Source organism: Corvus kubaryi, unplaced genomic scaffold, assembly GCF_017639235.1.
Source record: "Corvus kubaryi isolate FWS band 111438036 unplaced genomic scaffold, C.kubaryi_AGA036_p1.0 split1-131, whole genome shotgun sequence".
In the NCBI taxonomy this organism is placed as follows: Eukaryota; Metazoa; Chordata; class Aves; order Passeriformes; family Corvidae; genus Corvus; species Corvus kubaryi.
In genome coordinates, this window is record NW_024582073.1 from 9971085 (window position 1) to 9992859 (window position 21775).

General features: G+C 35.3%; 1 protein-coding gene across 1 annotated transcript; it reads right to left on the bottom strand.

The window, feature by feature from the left end:
• Positions 1–354: 354 nt before the first annotated feature.
• On the bottom strand, positions 355–18733 carry DTHD1 (death domain containing 1). The gene is given in 14 exon segments (XM_042053362.1): positions 355–669; positions 1273–1329; positions 4600–4844; positions 6045–6334; positions 6917–7081; positions 7931–7999; positions 8001–8067; positions 8070–8172; positions 8963–9142; positions 9832–10159; positions 10647–11056; positions 11058–11485; positions 17674–17708; positions 18717–18733. Coding segments are annotated over 14 exon segments (2709 nt in total).
• Between the last annotated feature and the right edge of the window lie 3042 nt (positions 18734–21775).

A 21775-nucleotide genomic window follows, 5' to 3' on the forward strand; every position in this document is an offset into this window, starting at 1 on the left:
ATCCATATATTATAGAACAATTAATATGATTTTGATATAATGAATAATTTATAATGTTTAAGAGATGTAGAAACATTGTGTTGACTGAGTATGGCATGCGAAAACAGCTAAAGTCCTCAGAAATCTATGCAGATCAGTCTATAATTATTCATACTATGTTTTCAACATAAGAAATGTTCACTTTTATCAAACAAGGACATTGCTATTATACTTTGCTTTAGTAGAGGTTGCAAAGTAACAAATAAATAGCCTTATCCTAACTGATATCCCTGTCACTTGTTCACCCAGAAGTGTCATAGAAATATTCATACCCTTCAACAAGCGAAATTGGGCTGTGAGTGGCCAGAGATTCTATCAAGTGAACACCTTATTTTGCCACTTTAAATGAAGTTCTTCTGAAAGATCACTTCTGCCCCTCTTCTGCAAATAGCGAGACAGGATATAGACAGATAATAGCTGTTTATCAGCTGACCTTGGAAGGGTCTTTTTCCACCAGCAAAGCAGCTCATAGATCTGGTGTGTTAAATTATCAGGGCACTTCAGCCTAACAAGCTTAAGTATGCTCCGTCGAACAGGTGAACATAAAGCAAACAATGATGTATTATCTTCTGCAAGCTCTTCTGCAAGCCAAAGCAGCAAATTGTCCCGTAGGGCCTCTGAAGGGCAAAACTTAGTGAAATAAGAATAAATCTTCCTTTTTTTGAAAAGCTCTTTAAAGCTGGAGGCTCAGTGGGTAAACTCTCCAACTAAATAGGGTTTGTTTTTTACTTTGGTGGAAACATCATCCCATCTCATTTCCAATGCCATTTTTGGTAACTGCACTGCGATATGAAGTGAATTTAGTCAAGAGCAGATTCAGCAAAGACCTATAATTTTTGGAACTGAATGGGGAAAGTTAGCAATAAAATAAATGGGTTTCAATATTTACAGTAACTGATTCATCAGTTATACTGGAGCTTTCCAGTACAAACTGAATTTCCTTACACAGAAAATTATATGCTGTTCAAGCATCCCATCATAACAGTATCTTACAAGAGCTTTTGCATTTCCTGCTAAACAGATCTTTGTTTCTTTGACTATCTCTTAACACATTAACTATTTCCTCCTGGAATATGGCTTTTGAAAGTGTCATTACAGCTGAAACAAATCTTGGCATTTAAAAAAAATAGCAAGTACAGCTCTTATTTATGTTTTGTTAAAAAAAATGTATATATAGATATATAAACTTATTTATGTTTTATATTTATGTTATTTTATTGGTTGTTTTCTTACATGATGATCAGAAAAAATTCTTTTTGTGATTCGTGGATGGTTGATCAATTTTTCATGCTATTTAAGAAAATGTGTTGAGGAAAGAGAAATTACTAAATGAGTAAAAGGTGAGGCATATGATTTGGGAGTGGATTGCAGTAAATTCATTGGGGATTTAAATCTTAGCATTTAACATTTGTTCTACTTACATGGAAGATTTTTGTCATTATTGAAAACCAATTAACATCATCAGCAGGTATAAAACAGTGTATAGCTATTAAAATAAAGAAATTAATAATATTTGCATCCATCAAATATGCTTATTATCTCTTCTAAAAAGTTCATCCTTCATGCAATTTTACATGTTTGATTAATAGTATTTTGCCATAACTGATGTATGGAAACTGGGGGTATAGAAAATCTGTATAGAACCTTTGTAGATGCTAAAGATTCTAATTTTGAATACTGCATTAACTTTGCCTTTCTTTCAAAGAAAAGAACAATTTTTAGGTATGCAGTAGCTGTTGTTACATCAGGTAAACATACTATATTTGTAGCTATAGTTATTAATTTTACATAGCTCAACTTTTAATAAAACATCATGAAAAATCACCAAAATTCAAATGACAAGTTCCATTAGAAAGTACAAAGTTCTTCCTCTTTCTTCCTCTAAACATTGGAGAGAGAGAAAAAATACTTTGTCCTGTTTTTCCTATAGCTGAGAAAGGTGAAAGTCTTCTGGGCTTTAGTGTTGTTTCCTACTACGTACAGATCAAGAAACTACTTACATAAGCATTGAGCACAAAAAGAGATTCGTTTGTATGAAGTGAAATTCAGATTTATTTTTGTATAAAAATGAAATTACCCTTTTTTAGTACCCATGTTATTTTTGTCACACACATTCAGTTGTATTACCTGGCTGTTTATGCACAGCTCTCCTGAGGAGATTTGCCTGAAGTTTATTCTCTGATCTTCTGCTTTTCGTTTGTGAATTACGAGCATGAAACTCTGACTGGAAAAAATTATTCTCCTTTTCTTTCTGATATACTGAGCATTATGAAGCTGACCTTAATCACTTCTATAATACAGATTTTAAATATTGCTCAATATTTGGAGTGTCTCAGATGTACTGAGCTGCACAGTCATAAGGTCAATACATTCATAAACATTACCTATTGTGAATTAAACAACTTTTCATCAAGTCTGTATGCAGTCATCCTGGGAGGTGATTTCAGTGTGCACAGGATGCACACACTACGCACTACATGGCAGTGCAAAACCATCCTGTCCTCTACTGCTCTTGAGATCTTGGGGATTGGACTAGGTGACCCTTCCTACCCAAATTATTTTATGATTCTATGATTGGAATCTGCCTCGTTTTGCATGCTTCAACAGAAGTTCTGTCATTGGATGTACCCCAGTGTGAAGATAGATCGACATGGATAAAAACGTCTCAGAATAAAGGGAATATAAAGCTCTTCCAGAAGGGGGCATTGCTTTTCTTCTAAGCTTTCTTTGGCTTTGTTTAATTATGCATTTATATTTAAATTTATTTTAATTCATTAATGAGAATTTAGCACGTCAAAGGTCTGTATTAGATCTTCAAAGTTATTGTAGATGAACTCAATTACCCATGCATTGACTTTAATCTGAACCATTTATGCTACTTAATGTTAAAATAGTAGTAAAAATTATAAGAATTGAAAATCAGTATTGTCTAGAAATAGTGTAATAATATACAATGCATTAGATCTAAAACATTAAATTGCCTTTAAAGATTAAGTGTCTGTGGTGAAGTGCTAAATTCACCCACGGTTCAGCTGCACTGGCATGTGGTTCTGCTATTCTGATTGTCAGCTTAAGTAAAATACTCTCAGCAGTCAAAGCAGTTTTCTAGTCTGGAAGGCCCTGCAATTAGCCAAGTAGCTGCCTTTCTGAAGCAGGGGATAACATGCTATTCTGCTGTTAGACAATCATTAGACATAAAACTTCAGCAGAATAGTAATTTCATAATGTCTGTATGTATTACGGCAATCTATTTTTGCAAAGCATTCCCAGACAGTAACACTGATGTGCTCTGTCAAATGGACCTTTCAGACATGACCAGACTCTAGTCATCAGGACACATAGAAACAGGAGAAATTAATCAAACAGGACACATAGAAAAGGAGAAATTAATCTTTTAACTCCTTAGCCCAGTGTCACATAAATACAACATCTTTGAAATCAATAGATGTGCACATACAGACCTAACATCAGAACCTAATGCACTATATCTGATTTGTGTCAAAAATAATAGATTAGAGCAACAAGTGTTTTCTGTTGCTGAAGAAATGAAAGCACCATAAACAGGAATATTAGTGAAAATCAGATTACTTCTGTAAAAAACATACGTTTAAAGCAAAAACTCATGTGAATGTTTGCATACAAAGTAAAAAACCATTATTTTGACCACTGTCAGCAATATATTTGTAAGTGGCTAATGCAGTCACATACGTATAAAAAATGGCTTATGATCGTACAGTTACTGCCTTCTCTACAAAAGAAATTTAGGTGGACATTTTACAGAAATGAGTGAAAATATAGGAGTCAGAATGGTTGCCTTAAAAAGATTCCATCTGTCTTTGTCACAACCAAAATCAGGGATTCCAGATGCTTTTAACTATCATCTGGATAAAAATCATTTTGTTGAGAAAAGTGTGAAATCAATTAAATTCAAAAAGAGAGATATCCTACTGTTTGTCACCAGAAATTTAGACCAAATGTTTCTGTACATATTTTGATATTAAAATGTATGCAACTTGTATGCAACTAGTTTAGTGCAGTATAGGGTGCTGGTATGTAGGCTCTTTGAAAAGTTTACAATGAGATTTCATTGCAGGAATATTAAAGACTGATTTATGTAGCATTAGTTTTCACCAGAGGTGAAAATAATTGCTCACATGGCTGTACTGCAGAGGGTAATCAGGAATAATAGAATAATCAGGTGATAGGTGGAAGACAGGTTACACAAACCCTTTAATGATCCAGTAATTTGCAATTCTGTGCTTCCAAGACACTGAAACAAGAATGATGTAACTGAAACTTCAGTAATAATTTCACAGTGCCATATCAGCTGGGGAGAGTAGATGGGTGAAAATTTTCTGCTAGAAATTTTTCTATGCTTATACTTAGATACGGTTCCCTCCCTACAGCTAAGAGAAATTCTGAGAATATTTGTACAATTGATGATGGATCAGAACTCCATCAGTGACTCCTGTGTGTATCTGTAAATCAAAAATCATACCAAGATCCTTTTAATGGTAAGGGAAAAAGGGAAATGTCTCTAATATCAAGTGAGAAACCCACCTTTGGTAATGTTAATGCTAATTTGCACAGTGGAGACCGGTGTTGATATTCACCATTTGGTAAGTTTTGCTCCCATTTCTTTGTTATCATCTCTCTGGTAATTTTATAAAACAGTGCTGTTCCTTTGTAATGAGGTGAACTGTAGTTACCAAATTCATCCACTTCTTTAATTTGGAGCTCCAGCCTGGGTTTTATTTGTGAATGAAAAATCAGTCTGTAGACTTTCCCAAAGTCTTCTCCATTTTCTGCAGTTCATACAATAAAATTAAAAAAAACTTTTTTTTTTCACCCTGTATTCAGATGCATGGCATCTAAAATAATTCAAGTAAAGGTAATCACATAAAGGTAATCACATAATCACATTCCTTGGTTGCTCTTTATCATTATTATTACTTTACTGAACATTTGAGTTCAGCCTGCTTCAGTAGTAGACATATTTTCATAGCCAGCTGTCTTAGCCCTTTAATAGTTGGTTAAAGAGTAAGTGGAGAAGGCAGTGCTACAAGTTGAAAAGCAAGGAACACAAAAGGAGGTATGTACATAACACAGAGAAGAATAAAAATAAAAGGGTGTTGTGAATGGAATTAGAAGTATATGCTTTCTGGTTATTTAGGATGGATGTCTGTCTGTAACAACAAAATGAATGGCTGCAGAGGGGTAGATGCATTTCTAGGATTTCTAAATCCATTTATTTGACACGTGTATAGACTATCCTTTGCATATATGAGCAGGCATTTCTTGGGGGCTGGAGACTTCTCTTTTTGAAGAATGTTCCTTTCTTTAGGGTTAATGCAGTTTTCAATGGGAGAGTTTGTGTACAAAATGTTCAGAGGGCCAAATACATATTTATATGTTCAATCTAAGACAGGAGAGCCTATATGCAATTTTGGTGAAAACCTTTCTGAGGGTTCTTATCTCTTTTCCCTTTAAGCAAGCCTCTGAATGGTGGCAGCCACTGCATGGAATTTTCTCTGCCGCTAATGCAAATGGCAAAACACTCTCTCTCATCACCTCGATTCACAGTGCAGCTCATAACAGGCAACATTTTGCCTTGGATTTCTTGCTCACTCTGAGTGAATTTACACAGATAAAACAGTGACAGAAACCTGTCCTTTGGAAATAATTCATAAAATACCATGTATTTCTGAGGGACCAGGTTTCACAGAATGGCAGGGGTTTAGGAGATCTCTAAAGATCATCTTGTCCAACTCTCCTGCTCAAAGCAGGGTCACCCAGAGCACATTGCTCAGGAATTCGTTTGGGTACTACATTTTCTTTTCAGTTGAAGCAGTTTCCCATTAAGTTCCATGTTTCTTTTTTTGACAAGCAATAAAACACTGAAATAACCAAATGTAACCTCAGACTAACAGTGTTCCCATACAGCATTTTTTAGTAGCTGAGATAATTGATAATGTTCATACAGATGCATGAATTAAATGCCTTACCTGAAGCAGAAATATTTCCTCTGAATCTAAAATGAATCTGCTCTCCTTCTCTTAATGGGAACTGCTGTATAGGTTCTGGGGAACCAAAACAACCCTCCTCCTGGAGATTTTGAATTTCATTGGTCAATTCTTTGGATGCAGACAGCAAAACTACTGTTTAGTATGGGTTTTCTCTTTTCTGATACAGTATCACATTAGTCATCGTGCTATGAAGAGCTTTTTCCAGAGCCTGAGCAAAGAGGAGAAGATATGTGTTTTCCAAAAGGAATGAAAGGTGAATGACCACAAAGCTGTATTAAGAAAAAAAACTAAAAAAAAAAGGAAGAAAATTAAATTAAATAGCTTTATCTTATGTAATTTTATCAACTGCTAATAATTTATTCTTAAAAATAATATGGGGCTCAGTCTCCAAGAAGCTTTTGCTACCTTCTTTTTATCCTTGTTTCCAACAGAAGAAAAAGTGGAAATTTGCTTGCTTTTTTTGTGTAGAGTATGTTGACTGTGTATGTCTGATTTCAAATATATATGAATTTTACATTAAAGCAAGAGAATATTTCCTAATAAGAATATTTAAAAAAAGTATGATTTTGTAGTTAGAGAACTAAATCACATTTTCCAATTAAGAGTGATATCTGCATTTCCTGTTTAGAGTTTTCTATGTACTACACTGTGCACATTACATAAATGAAAATGTTGGGTTTTTTCTTTTTATGAGCAACAAATATAAATGATCCTATACTTTAAAGTGGAAGAAAAAACAAGTTCATGGTTAAAAAGGTATGATTTCTTAGCACTACAAATTTCCACTGATTTGTAAACGCGTAAGTAAATATTTCCATAAATAAAATTTTGTTAAATTATTCATACATCACCTTTCTGAATGCTCATTTAGTTCAAATGATACAAGCCCATTCTGTGCATTCTGGACAATAACATCATAAAACACCTTCCACCCCTCTTCTTTGTTTCCATGACCTAATAATTTCAAAATATCACTGAGATTCTCCCCACTTCTTCTCACAGAAGTGCTCACAGCCCTGGAAAGCTAAGTAATTATAAAAAAAATAACATAAAAAATAGTTCTTCCAAAAGAGTAAGCTTGTATTTGTAGCTGTTTTCCCCTCTGCTTTCCTTGATGACTTTTTCTGGTTTACCCACCTTGCTTAAAATCTGTATCCGGAACTATACTCCAGAGTATGTGAATGATATAATTATTAAGAGATTTTTTTTTTTTCCAGTTCTCCAGAAACAGCTGAAACTTAGAGATTATCTTGGTTTTCTTTGGGACTCCCAATGTTTTAATGTTTTTTTAAGACATGCCAAAAAGTCTGTGTTTTAGAAGTTTTGTACTGCGTACTTTGGAAAAATCTGGACCTTTATCTAGTGCGTAAAACTGACCTACTAGTTACCATAAAACTGACCTACTATAAACCATTGTGCCGTGCGTTTCGATTCTGGTAACCGTTGGAATGTGTAGAAGTAGAGATCAGAAAATTCAAAGGTCAGACTCAAATGAACTTAGCGTGTTATGAACACAGCAGCTTTAAGACATGTCTGTTCTTCATGTTCTGTGTCTAACTTTGTTGAAAATGCCTGAGTATTTCTTGCTGAAAAAACCTCACACTGTCTTCATTCTGACTTCTGCTAGAAATGTAGTGGTCAGCATATTTAAAGAATATACATCAAATACTGTATTAATTTTTCTGGTGAAACTAGTGCATGGAATTTTTAGGGTTTGCTCTAGTGTTTCTTACAGTGCTCCTAAGTATTGCAGTCTATATTAAGGAACAAACACATTTTTAATCCAAGAAATTATTAACCAACAACTGTTAAAATAATTGATTTTGATGTTTTAAAAAATGGTGAATTTGAGGTGAGGTTCATACCAAGGATGGTAAGCTGCAGCAACCCTCTTTACTGTAACACTAATGGCTCTTGCATGTTCTGTCATTTCCTTGCCTTTTTTTTTCTGGGTTTGGAGGACAGAGTAGAGTAATAGTGACTGAGCTGTTAAAAGGTTTGGTGAAGGATGCTGGACATGAACCAGTGCACTCGTAGATATCACTGAGTGGTACATATCATGCCTTGCTTTCAATGCTGAAACCATTGATCGCTCAATTGGCTGAATCTAAATGCAGAAAGAAATTGTACAATCAACTAGCAAAAAAACCCCAACCTTCCATTACATGCCTGATTTTTTTAGAAATTGGTTATCTTTTGGAGTTTGATAGGCTATCACAGAAGAATCAGACTCCTCTCTTTAACCCAAGAACAACCTTATCCAAGTACCAGCACTTTATACAAAGCACAGAAAAATGCTTGAAAGTTATCAAAACCTGGAACTTCTATTGACTAAAATATTTTGAAACTCATGACCTTCCTCAGATTTTGAAAAATTTATGAGATTTTTGTAATCTGGATTTTTCCAATCTGGATTTTTCCATAATTTTAGTTTCTCCCTACTTCCAAATTAACATTTTTATGGAAAAGGGAGAAATGTATTATAACTGAAGCAAAATTTGAGATTATGCTCAGCCTTAGACTAAAACATGATAAAACCTTCTGTTGCACTTGCTGGCACCAAGGATGAAGGTCATGTGAGAAAAATGGTTCCATTAACTCGACAACTGGGCCAAAAAATTAAAGTTTGAGATGACACATCTTTATTGAAAACTACTGTATTTTCTGAACTATATTGAACAAAGGTAGATAGATCTTCTTTTTAGCTAAAGATATCCCTGACATGTGGTTTTAACAAAGCTGACAGGAAATTTGCGTGTACAGGATGTGAAACTGCCACCCCTTTTCGTAGACTTCTGATACTGGAAGAGATTGCACTTTAACATCATTGGCATACTCACTTCAGAACTGATCAGATAACAGGCTTATGGAACAAGTATCACATATTTCAAGCTTACCTTTAACTGCATAGGTGCTGGAGAACTGAATGCTTCTGGATGGTAACAGAAAGAGATTCGAGAATCCACACTCAGCTTTTGTAAGAGTCCTACCTTTGGAACAGTAAATGTTTCCTTCTTTAAGCATGACAACACAGAAAAAACACCCAGATGATGAATTTTTACTTCTACAAAGCCCTCCTGGATAAAGAGAATATGGGGTTAGAGTGTTGGAAGGAAAGGAAGTTGTGTTTCACAGTGGATAAGCATTTTGAGAAGGCAACATTCTTTATGGAGCAAAGTATAAAATGAAAATAAATTGAATATTATTGCCACCTGCATGCCCAAGTACTTGGTGATCTCTAGTCATTATGTGATGTCATTAATATTCCAGTGTATGATTGGGGTGAAATGAAATAAACTTGTAGACTGGGTGATGAATTGAATTGATGAGTTGTAGACTGGATGTTGTTGACCAATGCAACAACAAAAGAAGAGAACCATCCTGTGTTCCTTTGATATGGAGTTTGTACTTATACACATGGAATTGTGTTACTTTGTTGTGATCTAAAGGTAATTCCCCCTAAGTTTTACTTTTATCGAATAATGCAACGCATTGCACTTATTTACAAAAATCATGAAACATTACTCAACCATTAATATTGTGGGATCAAGCACATACTTAACATTGTAAGTGAAAAAAAGAATGTTATTAAATACTAGTTTTCAAATAGAATTCATTTTTGAGAAAGTAGGAAGAAAAGTTCTGTTTTACCACACATAATGGGCAATATGATTTAATATTGACAACTTTACTTGAAAAACTCCAGAGAGACTTAACTGGGAACCTGAAATAATGCTTTTACAATGTTTTGATGAGAGTTACCCACCTTATGGTTTCCTTGGTATCTTTGCAAAGAAATAGGAGTTAAGTAGTTTGACTGAAAGTTCACATCAGTCACCTTCACCATAATCTCCCGATAATTTCCTCTGAAGCATGATGTAAATGGGATTGCAATGTTGATAGGGAAAAGCAGTTTTTCATAATCATAGCATTCAATACTGATGACATTGCTGACCAGCTCCTCAGAATCATCCACTGCCAAGGAACTAGTGCCATTGGGTATATTACACTTCAGATTCTCCAGAAAAATTACAGGGGCTTTAATAGCACAAGCTGTTTCCTGTTTATTTTTACCACTCTCTTTGACTAGAAATCTATAAAAAAACCCAAAAAACTTTGTCTTTTGAGTGGGATAGTGTCTTGTATTTTTAATTAAATACTTCAATGTAATGATGTGCTACAAAGAAGCATAAAAACATAATTCAGAAAAACATGTTTATGAATAAATGAGAAAATAATGAATTTTTTTACCTGTTTCAGAACAGCTTACAAATTACTGTAAAACTGATGAATTGTAGTCCTTTCTTACTAATTTCCAACAATTTGAGGATTATTAAGTTTATTGGCTGTGACTCAGTCCCTCTCTGGCATAAAAAAAATTATGCAAATAGAAACTTAGAGTTTACTTTAGACTAGAGGGAAAGATCTTCACTGCGCATGTTTAAACTGTAAACTGCTGCTATTTGCATGACCAGAAGCTGTTCAGTACATGTATATTGCATTTCTGCACACACATGTTACAAGTTAATAAGCAATAATTAGGTACATCTATCCCTAAAAAAAGGAAGAATATGTGCTTACTCTTTGTTTGTCCAGTACCTAGATTTTTTTACTACTTCTGAATCACTCACAGAAGGATTCACAGAGGTAAGATCATAGGTTTGTACTGAAGATGTGAAGGTACTTAGGTAATTACTAAAAATCTCATCATTTGATTCCATTTTACTGCCTTCCATTTTCTCTGTCAGTCTGTGCTCTTCACTTTCTAACCCTTTTAAAGAGTCCCTGATTTCTTCCTTTTTATCCTGTTCAAAACTATCTGTCATGGTTCTGTCATAAATGTCTTCCAATGTCCCAGACAGAATGTCTTCCTCATTCCTTGTAAGAGCATCCTGAAAAGCCAGTTCTGGAGGCTTTTCAGTAACAGAGCTACCTCCATGAAGTTTATCCTTTCCATTGTACTCTTTTTTTCTCTGTAAAAGAGATGATTGGTAGTCGGTGTTCACCATCTTCCTTTTCCATTGGAGATTCTTTACTAGTGTCCTGTTCTTGAGCAGATTTGTTTTCAGCTTATGATGCAACTTTTCCTACAGTTTTAATTTCACTTGTGTGGGTTTGATTAACATTTTCACTTTCCATCTTGTTCACGGAAGGAGTTCTTTGGAATTGCTGACTGGGATTGGGAGATGCTTCCACAGAGTCTGTTGCTTCTCCTTCCTAACAATGCACATCAGTTTCTTTAGAAGCATTTTGACCAGTCTGGTTCTGAGAATCACCATCTTGTCTGCAGCTTGCAGCATAAAATTTATTTTCTGACTCTTGAAGGTGTGAGATTGTATTTATGAAATAATCGTTCACTTTCAGCAGATAATCTATAATTCCATTGTACTCTGAGGCAAAAAATAAATAACCAATTAAATTTTGCTATAAAAGCTAGATGAAAATGTGAAAACTATTATATGAGTACTGATTGAATTCCACATGATCCCATAGTGCCATTCAATACATGAATCACACTGTATTTCCTGGCTTTTCAGCTGGAGTCAATTTCTTAAGGACTGAATATAGACAAGTACATGTCTGTACTTGTCTAAGAACAACTGCATATTTGTCAAAGATTTACTCTGGCAACTGTAATGAACACCTTTCTAATGATCAGACACTAGCTAAATTCTTAATGACAATCAATCCAAATCATGGCATTGATAAATAACAGTCAAATCAATTTGGGAAGATCTTTAAAACTCAAACTTGTATTTCCTAAAACTGAATCCTGCAAGATTCTAATGTGTGGGTCTCTAGCAAAGCTAATATACACGGACCTAATTTTATACTCAACCTTAACAACTCTGAGTTTTTGCTATGAAGAATAGATGATAACATAAAATCACCAGCCTGCATATAATACTGAAGCTCAGCAGTTTCCAATACCCAGTTATAGGGATGGTGAATGTTGCCCTTGCATATAACTAAAATCACTTTGCGAAGGAAAAATGCACAAAAAGCACGCAATCACTGTGCACCATTCATGTAAGATTTTAACTTACATATTTTATGATCCCTCATTTTCCTTATCTTAAACCTTTTTTTAGAAATTATTCCAGATATTCTCTGCAAGGATTTCAAATGTATTATTTAGAGCTCTTCCCTCATGTTATGCTGTCAGCCTCTATAATTGGAGTGGTATCTTCATTAGTTAGATATATTGCAAACCTCAGAAAATTTTCAGCTTATTTCTGTTTGCTGCATGAGATCCTGGAGAACTTTGTTTTGCAGGTTAAATCTCATGAAAGTCAACACAAATAAGAAAAGAGTACAACAAAGTATGGTGTGGTGTCTACTTACAGTGTGCAGAGACACACAAGGGAAGGAAAACAGAAAGGGCTGATACAAGTCTTACAGGAAGCCTTTGACTTACATTCACTTTTTTAAAAATGTCATATGAGGTAAATCAATACTTCAAGGTTTTCCATTTGGAAAATAATTTTATTAAGAATGTCATCACATATCAATGAGTGACATTATGTGATCTAGATAGAACTCACATCTCTATTTGCACCTGATTAATTTAAATCTACAAAGAGTACAGTTCAGAATAGCTTTTTGCTTATTTAACTAGGTCTAAAAGTTATTCCTTTCTAATACTTCCTCAGTTCCCAAGTGACTTATTATATTTTGACTATATTTGGGAAAAAAAATAAAAAAAGAAGCAAATACATTTTTAAAATATTGTTTACACTGGTAGTTTAAAGGAAAATACTATTTTACTCTTTTTCCAGAGACACTTTTACAGTAGTGAAGAAATTCTAAATAGTTTAAAAGGACTGAGAAATAAAACAAAATGATTGGAAATAACAGAGCTTTTTTTGCAGAAGAGGTTGTAAAAGACCACTTCCCAGTTTCACTGTTAGGCAAAGTTCAAGCTTAGACAAAACTGCCAACATTTACATATCCTCCCTGAATTTTGCATTTTCTAAACCAAATAAAAAAACCCTCAAACAAATTGTACAGCTCTTTAAACCTTCCTAAAATCAAATTTGAAGATAACAGGGTAATTCAAAACAATGGCATTTTCCTATGCTGTAAATGTGACTTTTCTAATATGGGCAAGAAAAGTTATGGCCTTTTAACAGTATACCATCTGATTGTGTCACAGGGAAAGACACTTTTTGCATTCAGTTACAAGGTTAACCTCAAAATAAATCTTCTTTTGTGTTTTTCCCTCCCCCATCACTTTTCTAACACTTTGCTTTCTATGCTTTTTCTGATGTTTGATAACACGGCTTTAGAACACAGAGGTAGTTTATATGCAACTGTCTCCAAACATCTTTGCTGACTGTTTTAAGGGAATTTGTCAGGTGAGGAATAGCAGCTTTTTGGAAGGAGAATGATTCTTGGAAACCTGATAAAAAGAGAATTAAAAAAAACCCACATAAACTATGAGGTCAACAGGACAGCTAGCTTGCCTGGAGCCTAGGAGGAGACTTTTTAAACAAAAATGTTTTATTATTACAGATTTTATAAACCTGTAGGCCAAAGACTCAGAAACAGAAGCATAGATAAACATTTCTGTCTGTAATCTCTTTCCTTCTATCTTTTTGCATTATAGAATCATCATAGAAGGATAGAATGGTTTGGATTGGAATGAGATGATCTTTAAGGTTCTTTCCAACCTTCCTTCCTGTCATGGGCAGAGACATCAGCTAGACCAGGCTGCTCAAAGCCTCATCCAACCTGGCCTTGAACACTTTGAGGAATGGAACATCCACAAGTTCTCTGCCTTTTTCTCCTTCTTCCTGTGTCTTATTACTCTCTGAGTAAAGAATTTCTTCCTAACCTAATATTTAATCTAAATCTCTCCTCTTTTAGTTTAAAACTGTTCCCTCCCGGACTACCACTATAGGTGATAGTGTCTGTGTAAAAAAGAATCACTCTCCCTCTTTTTAAAAGACCTTTTTAGGAATTAGAAGGCTGCAGCAAGGTATCCCCAGAGCCTTGTCTTCTTCAGCATGAACAACCCCATCTCTCTCAACCTCTCTTAAAAGAAGAGATGCTCTGATCCCTCTGATCTTCTTCATGGCCTTCCTCCAGACCTGTTCCAACAGGTCCATGTCCTTGTGCTGGGGACTCCAGACCTTTATGTAACACTCCAGGTGAGGTCTCACAAGGGGGGAGTAGACAGGGAGAATCACCTCCCTTGGCTGTTGGATACTCTTGAGGTTTAATGCTGATAGACCTCAGACAGAAATGTTAGTTTTTTCTTCTTTGATAAATGTTAAGATGTTGATGTCCACCTACTGCAGGACTGAACTTAGCACAGAGCAAAGCTCCTGTGAAGATATTTAAGAAAGTACAAGAACACCAAAGAAAAGTGAGGACTGAGGAAAAACGTGTGAGAACCAGCCCTTCAAACAACAAAGTCAGAGAAGATGGAAGAGGAGGTACTGCAGACATGGGGCAGAGATTCCTTTGCAGTCCATGGGAGACCAGACTGGAGCAGATATCCTGCAGCCTGGGGAGGACCCCATGCCAAGGAAAGTAGATATTCCCTGAAGGAACTGCAGTCTGTTTAGTATCCAATTTTTCCTGACAGGAACTGCAGACCATGGGAAGGACCCACAGCAGAGCATGGAAAGAGTAAGCAGGAAGGAGTGTAGAGGGAACTATTATGGACTGACTGTCCATTTGCCATTGCCCTGCCCTCCTCAAGAAGGGGGGAGGTAAAGGAATTAGGAATGAAGGAGTGAAGTTGAGCGTGGGAAAAAGAAAGGTTGGAGGAAAGATCTTGCTTCAATTTTTTACCTTTGCTTCTCACTATCCAAATCTATTTAAATTGACAATAAATCAAATTAATTTTTTTCCCTAAGTTGAGTCTATTTTGCCGATGATGGTAATTTTAAGTGATTTTCTCTATATCAACCCAGGATTTTTTCTATCTTTCCTTTTCCTGTTGAAGAGGGAGTAAGTTACTGGTAGGCATCTGGTGTCATGTCAAGACAACCCCACTAAAGTATAGTGTACATAAAACTTTGAACAATTCTGTTTAGTTAGTTTTACTTTTATACATTTTTTGGTCACATGATGAGAATTATGAGTCTCATATTGAATCTCATGGAATGGACTCAAAACCAGTGTGATACAACTGTGGGAACATGAATTAATTTGGTCTAACGAATTACCAACTGAAATACTAACAAATGAAAATTAGGGCCCCCCAGCATCATCAGACAGAAGAATTCAGTCTAATATACCCAGTCTGTCTGCTTACAGCTAAGTCCTTCCATACTTGTCTGGACTTCCAGTCAATTCCTTGTGTTTATCATGGACAGCACTCAGCAAGTGGCAGGTTTCTTGAATAATTTCTGTAACATTCTCCAGCTGCTGGCTGAGAGATCTGCTCAGCTCTTTTGCTAAAGAGCTCAGTCTAAGCACATACTCCTCCATACCTTCTTTATCCAGGTCACTTTTCAAAAGCACGTCTCTTGCTAGCAAGTTCAGGTAACAGATTTTTCCTATCGCTTGTCCTGATTTCCCTGCAGGTGTAATCTTACTTTTAGCCATATCCATTTAATGTTCAGAATATGCTACTACATTTTTTTTTCTGCTCAAACACTTCCACAAGTTGTTGTCCTTGGTTCAGGCTACTGCACTGTTTAGAATTTCCAGACTAAACAGAAATTTTAAGAGTACTGTATTTCACAAACCAAGCTGTAGCTGAGAAACTCTGAATTGATGTTGGCTATTAAAAAGTTACTAGGTGACAGGAAGAAGTGGATGTTCTGTAACTATAGGCAAGGATTGTCAGGAGACGCCAATGTACATCATGCACCTTTAAGGGAGGTTATGTAACTCAGTTATGTAGCAGTGACTTAAAATTTCAGGATATCTGAGTAATTTCTTACTTCAGTGGCTACAAATGATCAGTACCTATGAAATCAAGCTTAATTGGTTATTTATAATTATATACTCACCAACAATGAGGAAGTGTTTTCACTGCAATATGACATTAAATGCTATAGGTCATTTGACATTGTTTTCTGAACAACTGCATTTTATTTGTTGTTCATAGACATCAAATAGGTGGGATACGCCCAATCTACCATGAAGTGTGGATGATGTATTTGAATGATATGGATGTTTCAGCAATACAGGATTCTACAAATCTAATTTTGTGGTTAGAGAATACAGTTATTAGCCACAGATGTTGAAAGAAACTTGCAGTTATTTCTAGGGGTGTTTATATAACGGGGGAAGAAATGTAAAAAAAAGACTATCAGTTAAAAGTTCAAATAACTAATGACTGAACTTTTGTTTGACACTTTAGAAGTTGAAAAGCAAGCTTAGGAGAAAAACATGGGGTTACTAAGCTTAAATGTGCTAACAAGAACTTCCTGTAGAATTCATGGGGAAAAAGCACTAAACTATGAGTAAGAGTGCCTCATATACCACACTCCCATGAATACCCCCATGAAAGCAGGCAGCGTCCTTTTGGAGGAGCTCACAACCATGTGCTCCTGGAGGCAACCTGGGAAGTAGCAGAGCTAGTGCCTGACAGGGCTCCTGTGTGGTCACCATCTTCAGTAAGTGAAATTTGAGCACGGGTACATCAAGGACAGCATTTGCAATGATTTCACCCAGCAAGTTCAGGACCAGATGTCTCACCAGGACAGCAATAAGAACAAGTAGGAGAACATCACTGACATTCTTACTGATGCTAATTTATGTTGTGTTGTGTGATGGGCAAGGGGAGGATATGCCTGAAAGCCTCATTGGCAGAGTTCAGTACTGGGCTACATCTGAGGTATCACACCAAAATATTTTATAATTTAAGAAATGTACTGCAGGAATTGTTGGTATTGTGGCTTTCCTACTAAACATTCCTTTTTATGGCCCACTGTAAATATAATTAATGCAGCTTTAAATGGCAACTAAAATGGGATTGAGATAGAATACCACACTGAAAATTGCATCTAAGCATAGCAAGAACTAATAAGGCAATGTCAGCAGAGTGCTTTGAAGATGTAAAGCACTGTGTAAATGTTAAAATAACAATGAAAGATGGAAAGAGTCTTTAATAAAATCTGTGAGCAGGAACTAGCTGTAATTATTACATTCAAAAGAAAAGTTACTTTTGACTCATTATAGTTTGCTTGATCACACTGAAAATACAGCACAGCTAACAAAAAAAGGTATGTGAATCATTAACCTACTTACCATTTGTGATGGTTCAGTTTCTTCACTTTTCCTAGATTATTCCTAGTAAAAAGGGAAGCCCAAAGAGTATGTATACTTTCATGCACAGAGAGTGAAAAAAAATGTCATCTTTCCACCCAAAAGTTTTGGAACGTGTAAGTGAAAAAAAAAAGGGAGATGAAGGAATACATTAATGTGTAAATACCGTGTAGCATTGCACTGACTGACCTCTTCTTTAGAGGTAAATCCATATTGTTCCCCTAACCATAATACAGGTGAATTCATCAGCTCCAGATCTTTTCCAATATATGTACCTCTTCAGATTACTTCTCAATTAATTACCAATGTGCAGATGTGAGGTATGAGAAAAGACATTAGATTGAATAAAGGTAAAAGAAGATCTAATTTTTAAAAAGTAAACTTGCATGAAATAGGTAATAATAAATGAATCTGTTATAAGATTATGTTACTCACTGAATATTGTAGAGCTTACAGAAAGCTACTATAAGACCCTGTTATAGTCACAGTTTTATAAGATATGAAAAGAACTGATCTACATTCATGTTCTTTGCCATAAGCAAATTGTTGTGGTTTGGGTTTTTTGGTCAAAAAATTATATATCTCACCCTCTTCAGTTAATACATGTCTGTATAAATTATCTGTGCATATTCAAAAGAAGACATTGACTAGTTTAGAAAATACATTTGTCTAAAACATATTCAATAGCAGAAGAGAAATGACTCTGATTATTTAATGGGTAGTTAAACAATGTCAAGCCTTAGAGATAAAAAAGTAATTATATTGGTCTTCTCTGTAAACATGGGTGAAACAAGCAAACAAAACTTTTGTAAAAATGTGAAGAATTTCATGGTATACATGGTATAAGGGCATGCAATTACCGAGTGGTCTGTATAAGACTTTTTATAGATGCAATTACATTGTCACTGAAACAGTTACCCCACAATCACTGCTATTGGGAGACACTTCATTTTTAAACACAGGATTCTATACCAGATCTCATGACAGCAAATGAGGCAGGAATGGCCACTTAAATTACAGTTGACTCTTGCAGGTTTTTTAATCTTCAGCAGTCATAAAGAGCATGTATACTTAGGCTGTCTGACCATTGTTTTAGCAAAAAAAAAAAAAAAAAAAGTCCCACACCCTATGACACCCTATGTTAATTTCAGTCCCAGTGCTGGACTATGAAAACCTGTTTATTATATTTTGCTATCAATTTGCTGTTTCTCCTTAGTTGAAGAATGGTGATAAATTATGTAAATGGAATTTCTTAATCTTTGATGCTGATCCCTGAATAGCCTTGTAATTTAATGCTTGTGTTTATGTACCATATTGACAGGTATTAGACAATGTAACTGCAAAGATTTTGGGGAAAATTGTGTGGTTTTTACTTGACACGAACTCTTGCCCAAAGAGATCCAGTTGGTGCAGTCATACCTTTCAGGGCTCTGCATGCTCCCATGGGGTTTCATGGTCCAGATCAGCCCCACCTGGTGAGTGCAGGTGATTAGCTATGCCATGCTTTGAAGCTTTCTGAACACTACAGATTGTAAAAGAACATGTTGCTGCAATTAGTAAAATATAATTGGAAGACAGGAAGGGTAAAGAAAGTAGGCAACACAAATTATTCAGACGTATTGCAGTGTATATCCCCTGAAAATATATGACCGCCTATATTAATATATAGTATAGAGTACACTGAAGAAAATATTTTAATATCACATGTGAAAGAGAAAGTCCTTTCAATGCACTATGATAAAGGATTTAGTACAAAGGTTATTTAGTTAGAATAAAATTTATACAGGTAATGCTGGAGTCACTTTAAGCTTGTATTTTTGTGAAGTTAATTCAGCCTGGATTAGTCACTGAGATGGTTTACTGTGCAGCACACCACTAACAATGAGGATGTTGAGACTTTAGGAATAAGTAGACTTGGTAAATACAGTATTACTCGTCTCCAGTAAGTTTAACAGTGAAACTATAGTTTGCTCTTTCAGCCTTTACTATATCTGAGCAGAGGTAAGAAAGACACAGGTACACAAAGAGACACATAAAAACAGTCCAGGGATATCTGAGCAGAAGTAACTCTCTAGGATTTGGCCACTGTGGATCCTCAGCCTCACTGGTAATCCCTGCCTGAAATACGTCCTTTGACTGAGAAAGAATTGGGCCCATGGAGGTAGGATGAAGACACAAGCTGACATGTTATCCACTGCCCATGGACATGGGCTAATTGCTGTTACAATAACAGACTCACAAGAAAAGAGACATGGGTGTCCAGCAACCCAACTGTTAAAAGTAGGGTCCTATGCCCAGGTAGGTAATATAATGCAAAAGGAAGAAAATGAATATCATTTGAGACAATATGCAAGAAATAAAAGTGCAAAACCAATTGTGATAAATATTGAATTGTTAGTAGATTTTGTTTCTTTTAGGTCTTGCCGTGTTATTTATTTATTTATTTATTTAATGTGAAAAGACCTATGCACTCATAATCAAAGTTTAGTTATCCACCAAAATTTGATTTTCCAAAGAGTAATCCTACTCTTCAGCAAAGCTACATCAGCAGAAAAAGAACAAATCGGAAAAATTTGCTCTGTGCTTGATTTTGTTTTAAAACAATTCCTATTCCTGGGTTACATTCACATTAAACTATATTCCCTAAGTATTTGAAAAGTCCTTTAAAAAAAGGGCTTTTTCATCCATATTAAATAATAGCCTTCGATGTAGGAAGAACAAAATATCCAATTTAGAAAAGCAGGGATCAAATTATACATTTAAATCAAATTACCCTTTAGCAGATATACATGTTCTTTTCAGAATACCTTAACAGTGTTGCATAGCTGATAACAAAGGAAGTGGACTTTGTTCTGCTAGGAAGAGATTAGAGAGTGTGGTGCAGATCCAGTAAGTTCTGTCTATATACTCTGCATATAATGCAAAGCTCAGTATGTGACAAAGAATGTATTTTGGTGTGATCTATTCATATTTGAAAATACATGTAATGGTTTTTCTTCCCATCGCTGGTATTATAAGGCCCAAGTAGAAAAGCAATAATAGTATAAGAAAAACTAAGAGATTGCTACAGAGGCACTGTGCCACAGAATTTACACCATATGTTCATGTAAAGGCTTCATTTAGCACTCTATTACAGTGACCAGTGCTGGAAAAAAGACATAATCCCTATGAAATACGTAATTATGAAGTAACATGGTTAAAAAAAGGTATCTCTCTCTAAGTGCAGTCACAGCACTTGAATTTAAGCAATCTTAGCTACGAATCAAGAGCTCAAGAGCCTCACATTAGGAAAAGCAAAACTCCAGAGCTGAGGAGGGAAGGAAGTCTGAGCCTGTGCTAAACCCCTGTATGGGGGCCATCTTTATACCTATACTCGCTTAAATGTATGGTGAAATTGGCTAAGTTGGCCATTAAAGTCAGCTTAGTTTCTGTGGAGCATTCAGGCACCCACTGTTGAAAAACAAGTTATGTTCTAGGATAGAACTAATACACAGATCATGAGTTCAGGGTGCTAACCGTGGTTTTCTCATTTCTGAGCCTGATCTATGCCTAGTTGCATAGCCACAGCCTTTGGTTATCTTTGTGACCTGTGGGGAAAAAAGAAAAAGCAAGTGATATTCTTTATGTGTTCTCTTTTAGTTTAATTTGTGATAACTATTTGTAAGCAGTTTGAACAATATTCCATGGGAACAAATCATCTATCAAAGAGACTGCAGACTGGGACTTCGAGTTCTTTACTTTGGTGTGCAATGTCCTCATGTTTGGAATGGCAAGAGGAACATCTAGCCCATCTAATCTGTTCTTTACTACTTGAGCACAGACCTACAAAATACAGTGAGAATGAAAGAAGATAAAAATATCAATACATACTCTCAAATCCATATAGTGTATTATCCTATTTACAGTCTTCTACAAGAAAGAATCTTGGAAATCCATCTGAAAATCTACTCTGCCTGAAATCCACATTGACCTGTAAAATGCATAAGTAATAACCTAATTATGACCTTTATGAAAAACTAGTTCTTGAAAGAAAAATGCCTTTTTCATGTGACCAGCAATACTATTTTGTAGTTATTAAACCTAGAAAAAATGTAGGCTTTTCTATCCAATATTGAAGTAACGCTTATTTAATTGCAATCTTAATTATATTTTAGAAAGGGAGAGGCTGTAGAAACATGACATAAAGTGTTGTTTTCACTTGATAGTATTTCTTTTCATAATGAGAAAGTCCCAGTCCATTATACTGCTGTCCTCAATATTGGAGTTAGACCTTCATTGCTCTTAAGAGATAACTTTAGTACAAAGAAATGTTTGAAGGAAGCATGAAATTCTCTGTAAAGAATAAGGTGAAAAAGATAGAAGGAACTATCTAGATGTAGAATGTTGTGCTATCATCAATTTCAGTGGACTCTGTAACATAAGCTATTTGAATGAGATTTCTTAAATGGCTATCTAATGCAAAATTATAGGCAGAATAC